The sequence below is a fragment of the Octopus bimaculoides genome, chromosome 28 (genome assembly GCF_046866305.1).
Source record: "Octopus bimaculoides isolate indiv1 chromosome 28, ASM4686630v1, whole genome shotgun sequence".
NCBI classification, from domain to species: Eukaryota; Metazoa; Mollusca; class Cephalopoda; order Octopoda; family Octopodidae; genus Octopus; species Octopus bimaculoides.
Genome location: NC_142955.1, coordinates 3,629,842 through 3,640,039, shown reverse-complemented (window position 1 = coordinate 3,640,039; position 10,198 = coordinate 3,629,842). Strand labels below are relative to the sequence as shown.

At 34.4% G+C, this 10,198-nt stretch overlaps 2 protein-coding genes across 2 annotated transcripts in view; both read left to right on the top strand.

Annotated features, from left to right (window-relative positions):
- The window catches only part of LOC106870252 (uncharacterized), a 16,592-nt gene extending 7,876 nt beyond the window's left edge, over positions 1–8,716 (top strand). The window contains exon 2 of the mRNA XM_014916271.3: positions 3,630–8,716. Coding sequence (XP_014771757.1) covers positions 3,637–5,688 — 2,052 coding nt within the window. The 5' untranslated portion in view covers positions 3,630–3,636 and the 3' untranslated portion in view covers positions 5,689–8,716. The remainder of the gene's footprint in view (positions 1–3,629) is intronic.
- Positions 7,579–10,198, top strand: part of LOC149130476 (uncharacterized) — a 154,526-nt gene continuing 151,906 nt past the window's right edge. The window contains exon 1 of the mRNA XM_089344346.1: positions 7,579–7,681. Within this exon, the coding sequence (XP_089200472.1) occupies positions 7,671–7,681 (11 nt within the window). The 5' untranslated portion in view covers positions 7,579–7,670. The remainder of the gene's footprint in view (positions 7,682–10,198) is intronic.

The following is a 10,198-nucleotide window of genomic DNA, read 5'->3' as shown; positions in this document are numbered from 1 at the left end:
AAAAACAAAAGAGCAAAACAATGTTCTGTTATAAACAAAACCCCCCAAAACACGTGTTTTTATATAAATAAGATAGATCTCTGTATCAAGCTTATTATATTTGAAAAGTTCGAAAGACGAATGAAAGCGCTAATATATGTATACATATATTAGGATAAGATCGATATTTAAAATATTGATCTTATCAAGTGGTCAGCATGGGAATAAAAACCATCAAAGGTAATAATTATTTTAAATTATAATACAGGGTATCAAGAGATACCACCACGCTGAAAAAATAGCAGTCAAATCCTGACTCTAAAACCACAATAAATGTCCGCATGGCACGATTAGCGAAGACGAAGACCAAATAAACCAATAAAATAAAGATAATTCCAAATCCTGGATTTCTGGCTTTGCATAAATAATAATGCTCTGCCTTCATCAGTGGAATATACTCCAGTACATAAATACAAATACATGTATATAAACAGTATACTTACATATACGGACGTATACATACATATATATGCATGTATGCACACGACTAGCTTAAATAGCCCGCCTAAACAACCTTTCGTGCGATCCGGACAGAATATCAGCGCAGTAAATACGAAAGGTTGTTTAGGCGGGCTATTTAAGCTAGTCGTGTGCATACGTGCATATATATGTATGTATACGTCCGTATATGTAAGTATACTGTGTATATACATGTATTTGTATTTATGTACTAGAGTATATTCCACTGATGAAGGCAGAACATTATTATTTATGCAAAGCCAGAAATCCAGGATTTGGAATTATCTTATTTTTACTGGTTCATTTGGTCTTCGTCTTCGCTAATCGTGCCATGCGGACATTTATTGTGGTTTTAGAGTCAGGATTTGACTGCTATTTTTTCAGCGTGGTGGTATCTCTTGATACCCTGTATTATAATTTTAAATATATATATATATATATATATATAGAGATCGCTAGCCACTAAACCTTTTTCTATTTTCTCTCCCTGTTTATTTCTGTGTTCCTTTCTGTCGAAAAGCATAGGCTCGAAACGTAAAAGACTTTCTCACTTCCCGAGCGTTAAACTAATACATCCGTTTGTTGTTTACACACCCGTCTTCATTTTATTTATTTATTTTTTTTTGTAAATTCTCGCTATATATACACACGTGGCTGTGTGGTAAGTAGCTTGCTTACAAACCACATGGTCCCGGGTTCAGTCCCACTGCGTGGCATCTTGGGCAAGTGCCTTCTACTATAGCCTCGGGCCGACCAATGCCTTGTGAATGGATTTGGTAGACGGAAACTGAAAGAAGCCTGTCGTATATATGTATATATATATATGTATGTGTGTATGTGTTTGTATGTCTGTGTTTGTCCCCCCAACATCGCTTGACAACCGATGCTGGTGTGTTTACGTCCCCGTAACTTAGCGGTTCGGCAAAAGAGACCGAAAGAATAAGTACTAGGCTTCCAAAGAATAAGTCCTGGGGTCGATTTGCTCGACTAAAGGCGGTGCTCCAGCATGGCCACAGTCAAAAGACTGAAACAAGTAAAAGAGTAAAAGAGTAAAAGAGTAAAAGAGTATATATATATGTATATAAAGTCTACACTTTCAACTTTCTTGCTACTCTCTCGTATTTATCACACCCCTCTAGCATACATAACCTATTATTCACTTCCAATATCACACATCCTTTATATCACCCATGTCACTGTGACCTGTGTCCCTACTGCCATGCCCCTATCACCCCTACCTCGATCTTTCATCTCTCAATCACTCTCTCTTCTTATTGCTCTGACAAAGATTGGCAGTAAATCTCTTCTCTTCACCATTCTTCCAATGAAACTAGGGATGTCACTGGACCTACCTGAGTCTCTCCCCAACACTCAACCACTACTTTTCATATATCTATTACCCTAGATCTCTCACCCATCCCAGGGTATATGTTAAACCCAGAGATTGAGGGGAACCTTTAGTTTTGTCAAGGACATGGCAATTATCTCCAATGATGATATTCTTCGAACCATACAACCCATACCAGCATGGAAAGTGGGGGTAAAATGATGATCATACATACATACATATGGTTGTATAAATATACATATGTGCATGTTTGTTTGTATATATATTATACACATTCATTCTTTCATATATATGTATGCATGTGCATATGAATACATATACAATTAGATTAAAGTCTAATACAATTATTATGATAGTTTTTCTAGGTTTTTCTTCCCACAAAATAAAACAAATAGAATGGCACTAGTGAAATAAACATTAATTCCAATTTAATTTTACAGTTGAAATATTTGCAATTATCTGGTTTTCTCTTTATAAACTTTGTTGTCAACAACAACACCAATAACAACAACATAGCCCTACCCGGTTTTTTCAAAAATATGTTCTTGTTTAGTCCATGTATATTCAAAGAGCTGACATCCTGAAGAAGGTCACTTTTACTCTCCATTCCTCCTGGGGTCAATAAAGTAACAGTCATTATTTTATAGACCAAGGAGGGGGTGGAGGATCATTCTGATGATGATGAGTCACCAGAATGTCATTAATCACCCCCACCAATATTTCCTAATCCACCTCATTAAACCCCCAATACTTCATAATAAACTACACTAAGTTATATCTCCTCACCTAACACAAAACAAAACACACTTCCCCTGCCAAACCCCTTTTTCATACAAACACATCTTTCTCATTGCTACTCAAACATTGCCCCTTATATTAAAGATAATTTAGATGAACCTACCTTTCGTTAATTAAGCTTATTCATTAACCAATCTTTATTATCTCAATCAGGAACAAATAATAATGATCCTCTCAACATGCTGTGTATCAGTGTGATTATATGAAAGCCCATCTTTTGATAAGCTTTCCAAGTTTAATCAATGTTGTCTATGATAATTGTGTGGGTTATATTGAAATGTTGAGAGATTTACAGCATTTGTCAGGTTAAGAACCAGTTTCATCTCCAGCTATATTGATATCTCTTAATCCAGGTAAATATGATGGAAACCAAGCCAACCATGACGGTCCCATCATTTCCAGGACATATAATCATTAGTAATACTTACATTCCATCTAACTAACAAAATGTTCAGTCTGTCTTGTGTCTGACAAATGTCTATGAAACATGAAGTCTATGTTTTGCTAATCGTTCCATGTTAACGAAGTTTAAATATGATTGCTGTATGTTGGGACATAATATAGCATGTATACCAATTAAAGTTAATTTTCTCTAGAGAGTGGAGTGTCTCATTATTGAATACTTTTGGAGCAGGGGAATCTCTTTGACTAATTATCGTTAAATAAATCTAAACCACACGTGATTATTACTTTGTGATGTTGAAAGCAAAATCATTTCCAGTGAATATAATTATTGCTAATATTTGGATTCGTATAATTAATGAAACTTATTAATACATCTCAAAATAGATTGTAATAAGTTGTTTATTTCTTATAATTTTTATTCAAACAAAATGTTGTTTAAATATTAATTAGACAACATTTATGCACTGACAGAAATACAGAAATGTTTTGTTTGTGTGTTTCAAATAATGAAGTAAACATCATCTCCCTGAAACCTTAATATTTTCACAAAGCTAAATGTTTTCCTTATATTTCATTACAGATTCACTATGGAAGACCAAGCAAAACCTACCCCTCAGAAAAGGGCTGTCAGTTACTCAAAAAGGAAAAGGGATGAAGGAGTTGACAATAAAAGGTGTAAATATGAGAGAGATGTGGGTTCAAGGAGAGAAATGTCAGAGAAAGGAGCTTCATCTCAGTCAACAACAAAACAAAAAAGACATAAAGGAGACCGTGAAAAGAGGGAAATAGTGGGAAAACGAAATATTTTGGGCAAACATATATTTTACACAAGATTTAATGCATATGAAGACAAAATTAATTTGTTGAAAAATTCTCGAGAAGAAATATGTATTTTTTTAAAATGTATAGGAATGGATAAAAATACTTTTCTAAAAGATTTTACACAGAAAATAGAAATTTTGATGAAAAACATTAAAAAAATCGATTACGATCAAGAATTTATTATTTTTGGAAAACTAGAATTGTTCCTGGGACACTATTTACAGAGAAATATTCTACAAGACAAACACAAAACCATTGAGCCACCAAAAATAATCACTAAATTTCGACCTCTTTGGCCAGTTGTGACCAGAGAAGCAAAGATTAAGGAATCTGGAGAAGAATTTGAGAAAAGCACAATAATATCCAGTATTATCATACATGATGGAATAGTGACATATTCCAGCCATTGTATGACAATATGTTGTGTAACAAGAGACGGTAACAGAAATGATGTTCATTGTCCATCTTCAGTTACCAGTTTCACCAGAATCAGTCAAGACATGGTTCTAGCAACCCTCCCCTTCCAAAAAATGATTGTATTAATTAGTCCCACAAGCTTCAAGATTAAAAGAATACAGATGGGATTATATATGGTGACTTACTTTGAACATTCTACACTCATAGGTGTAGAAATGTTTGGAAAGACTATTTACCAAATTGAGTGGGAAAATAACAGAATTCGAAATGAATTCATTACCAAAGAAATACCTACAGATATTGCTGTAGGTGTCCAGAATATACTTTTAATTACATTTTCCAGTATTAACAGAGTAATCTGTTATAAAGTGGATGGCCAACAGTTATGGGAGGTAGAGACCCATTCTCTGCACCTCCCAAGTAAAATCTCTCTCTACCAAAGCTATTTCTATGTCCTCCAGGGACAGATCATTTATAGGATTTCGGCTAAAGGTGGTGTGACAAAGAGGGACATTGGCAGGAAATGCCGTTCTATTTCTGTTGTTAAAGATACCATTTTGGTAACAGATTATTTTGGCAAACCACATGCCATTGAAACAAATAAATACTTTTGGCCCAAACTGTCATACAACCATCAGCTACATACCCCCAGTTTGAAAGACTATATTTATATTAACGATTGCTATAACGTTACAAATATTCTACCTATGTCTACATCTTCTATATTAATAATTTACAAGAACAAGAAAGCTAAATTATTCACTGATACTGGGGAAATAATTAACCAAAATAATTTAGTTTTCCTTGAGCTTCCTTCTTTCTGTTGTAGAATAAATGCAAACAGATTCCTGGTATTTTATCGTGAAATGAAAGGATTTCAGTATATCACCTGTCCTGAACTTGGAAAAGGTCCTTTAATAAAGGTCCAAACTGATTACATGGAAATATGTCATATTGTATTAAATAAGTGTTTAGCTGTGACCACCACTGAAAACAAAACTGAGATCCATATCCTACTGATCAACGAAGATAAAGTTGATATTATTGAAAGAATTTCTCTGGGACATTATAATGTCACCATTACTGCAACTCCAATTAATTTTGTAGTCGTAGATAGAAGCGAAAATAAAATGGTATTTTATTCCACATGTGGTGAAGAACTTTTTCAAAAATACCTTCCATCCTATGGCTCTCCCCATCACATCTACTCTGATAATGTTTATTTTTATGTCCTCTTCAAGAGACACTCTATTCTGATATGTTATGATATATATGGAGAAATGAAATGGCAGTGGCAACTGCCTTTCCCTGTTCACCCTCACATTGCTGTTTTCCAAGGGACTGTTTATCTACCGGACACTCAACTCAACAGGGTCCTTCTTTACAAGTATCAGGACTAGTCGTCTGGCTGTTGTTTACACCTGAAAAATCCTTATATCAGAAATCTAAATCTACGACTCAAAGAAAAGGAGAATGACAAAAAACTTGTCATTGGCGAAATATGTAATCTGGCAAATGGACAGTTGGTGGTGTCCGACATCAACCATGATTGCTTGTTATACATTTCTAATGAAGGAGACATTGTGTCGAGATTATCTCTGCCGTCTACAGCTACGGATATATGTCGATGGGATTCTAATCAAATAGGTGTCACATTACCCCTACAGAAACAATTAAGGGTCATCGGAAACCTATCAAAGACAGTGAGAAGTGTATCATTAGGGCAGCCTTATGTACGGGTGTGTAAGATGGGTGAAGGTGAAATTGTTTGTTATTGTGATAAACCATCACATTTAGATATTTTAGCCATCAAATATTATAATCAAGTTGAAAGAATTCATAGAATTAATATCCCTTTTTTTTTGTGAAATCATTAATAGAAAAAGAAACGCAAAAGCTATTAATTGTTACTAGGGGAAAAGCTTTGCAGCACAATACTAGAATAGATGGTGGTGGTCATAGTGGTGGACATCGTCAGAGTAGTGGCAAGTGATGGTAGTATTAGTAGTAGTGATGATAGTAGTAGTATTGAGATGATGCCCAGGGTTTCAGAGTCCCAAACGGAAGCTTTCATCAAGCACATTAGTGGTGGTCATGGCAGTCGTCAGATGGTCCCCAGTGTTTTAATGTACCAAGTGAAACGTCCCCACAATCTCTGCGGTGGATATATTGATAAAATGCTTGTTTATCTGGCAGACAAGAGCCGTATGTTTGCTATAAACGATCATAATTTGTTGGTTAATGATCTCGTTACAAATAATCAACTTAATAATTATATTGTATTTTGTTGATATTGATGAAATCCATCCAAGTGTGAATGAAATAAAACAAATAGGCATACCTGAAACATTATTAATGAGATTCGAAGATGGGAATTATGATGATGTCATCAAGAATATTAAAGTTACTGCTGATGATGTCATCATTGTCTTCAATGAAAGATTCATCATTTTCTTCAACAGTGATGGTCAATATTTACATTCAGTCAGACACTACATGTGGTATTATTTTAATGATGACAAGATGACAATTGATGACACTTTTTTGTACATTCAGGGTCAGTGGGAGGAATAATTAGGTTCATCTGGATATAAAAACATCTTGTGTTTGACCCAAAATGGGGAATACAACAGAATATTTTTAAATAAAAGAATTTATAAAGATGAAATATATTTCTCCAGTATAAACTGTAAAGGACCAAGGTTTGTTGGAAGCCCCTGGTGGGGACAGAATGAATTGTATGTTGAAGGGTTGTTTATGGTGAATCGAGAAAGCTTCCCGGTTGCTCGTTTACAAACAGACGAATTTCCTGTTCAAGTAAAAGATTTTGATATTTCTGATGAAGGAAAGACAGTTGTGTGTGAAAAAGCCAATAATGGAAATGTTAAAATATTTGATGAAGACGGAGAGTTGCTATGTCACAGAAATGTGGCAAGTTTAGTTGGTGGTGTGTGTTTTACACAAGGAAAACACATAATGGCCATGGTTCCTAAAAGAAAAGAAATATTTCAACTGAATGGAAAAGATTTGAAGAAATCTAAAGCTTGGACAAGTCTTATGGTGTAATATGGAGAAAAGTGGGGGGTATTTACTGGTGTCAACATATTGAATTGATTGAATGTCATTGCATAAAGATTGATGGGGACCAAGTGAAGGTTCTGGAATCTGTGTCGTTATTAAATCTTGATTCTGGTCTTTGTTTCCCTTCCATTACATCTGAGACGAACAAGGAAATATTCAGTAATGAATTAATTAATAAATTGGAATACAGAGGAGGAGATGGAGATGGAGGAAGAAGAGGTGAATCAGGTGAAATAATTAATAGGTAGATTAAAGGTGAGATGTGGTAATTACATAGCGGAGATTAATAATTCAGGAATTGATGAAATATCAGTGAGGAGACTTCCATATAGAACAGCAATAGTCCCTTTTTCCATTCCTGCATTCGAGGAACCTGTTGATTATGATTTGATGGACATTAGGGACCGGAACAGTAAACTAATTAAGTTAGATGAGAATGTGAGTGTGTTGATGTTTCGAGAAAGTCTCACATTAATCAGAACAACAACAACAACAGTGGACATACTTCAACATGAACAACAAGATGAAGCACCACTAGACATTTGTTGGTGGACAGATGAACGTTTCATTGTCGCCTTTGGTAGAGAAATGAGGGTCTTCAACAGGGATCTCTGTTGTTTAAAAACCATCAGAACTGAGAAATACTACAACAGGATTTATAAATAGAACGACAATCATCTTGTGTGTGGTGGTTATTATATTAGAGACATAACTCAAGAAGAGAGAGACAAGAAATACAAAAGAGAATGGCTCAACAAGGTTTACTACATTTGCATCAACCACAATACCTTTGACTCTTATTATGTGGTTGTGGTTGATATCAAAGATGGGGAATGTAAAGATGAAGTGTGTCGTGGATAGACGGGGAGATGGGGAAGGTTGGCGGGAGATGTGGTGGTGGATGATGTGGGAGTCACATCTTTTGGTGATGAGGAGGGATGAGAAGAAGGAGTTTGGAAAGTGGAATGATTTCTATCTTGTGGAATGATTCAGGGAAAAGTCATTGGTGAGGAGGATAAGAATAGGAGGAATATATTTTGATATGGAATTTTATACTGCAAGACCTCATCTAACTACAATTGGTGAATGTGTTTATATAACAGATATAAAAAACAATATTTATCAAATATTTGGATATATTGAAGAGGAAACATCTGAAGATATTGAAATCCTGACATTGGAATATAATCCAGAATATTTACTCCTCAAGAATTATGATAATGAAGTCTCTGAAGTTCTTGGTTTTGATGTTTCAGAAAATTCTTTGATGGTTTTTGGAATTATTCTTGGATGTCAACCTTTTGCTTTCTTTCATTATGACAAATAAATATTTTCAGAAATATTAAATTTGAATCTTGTTGTTATTATTATTATTATTATTGTAAATGGGTGCATTCAGAATTGAACCTGTATCACATACATTGCATTCTACACACTAACAATTACTGTTGTAACATTCAACATGCTGTCTTTCTGTGTGTGTATATATTTATATATAGTATATGTACATGTTTATGTATATATATATATATATATATATATATATATATATATATATATATATATATATATATATATATATATATATATATATATATATATATATATATATATATATAAATATTAATAACTCTATTTCTGAAAACCAGTGGATAGATTCCACTGAAATTAGATAAATAACCTTCGAACAGACAGTCAGTAGCGCCGCCTGGCTGGAGCTTGGCTGCTCTGCATTGACAAGGGGCAACACCCTGAAACTAGTCTGCAGATGCCAAACCAGCAAGGGGGAGCTGCTGACCTCCCCTGTTCGAAGGTTATAAAGGACACAGGTTCCGTGTGTCACATAGCTAGCTAGAGGCGATGGCTTCTTGAAGCTAATTCACGGCAGCTTTCGTCCTAATTTTGGGACTGCCATGTTGGCTTGGCGATAACTATTAATTTCCAGTACCACTGCCGTAGTCTCCTTTAGAGAGACTTAGAAATATTAATAACTCTCTCTCTCTCTCTCTCTCTCTCTCTCTCTATATATATATATATATATATATATATATATATATATATATATATATATATATATATATATATATATACACATGCACACACATATTTACGTATGTATGTATAGAAATAAGGCTATAAACATGAAAATGAACTCACTTTTGAATATATTATACATATATACATAAAAAGGTGCTCCAGTATGGCCACATTCAAATGATTGAAACAAGTAAAAAATTGTGTAACAATTTTAATAAAATGTGTGTGTGTGTGTGTGTGTGTGTGTGTGTGCATGTGTAGATGCTTAATATGTGCATGTATGTTTTGTTAGGTGACGAATGCAGATGGCGGGGCAGAGCCCATTCCCTCTGAAAATGGTCCCATACCATTGACTTTCATATCATTAATGTTCCATTGAACGGCAGACGACCAACAGAAGCAGCAGCAACAGGTGAGAACTATGACATTCACCCCTGCTGCATCCACCACAATCACTGCCGCCAACACCTTCACATTTTTGTTTTATCACAAATAAAAATCGAAGGACAATTTACAAAGCATCCATGTCAAATATTCTTCTATAGATGGCCTAACATCATGCAAGAAATAACAGCCAAATACTCTTAAATGTGTATCATTTTTCATAAAAAAGTGAAGGACACTTTTAGAAGCAACTCTAAAAATATTGTCCTGGGGCGGTTTAAGTGTAATATATTATAAAAGTATGCATCTATGAGTTTTTTGTGTTTAAAAAACATAGCAAAGACGTGTGTGTATATGTGGGTATATATCAATATACATGTGTATAAATGTTCCTTTATGATGTATATG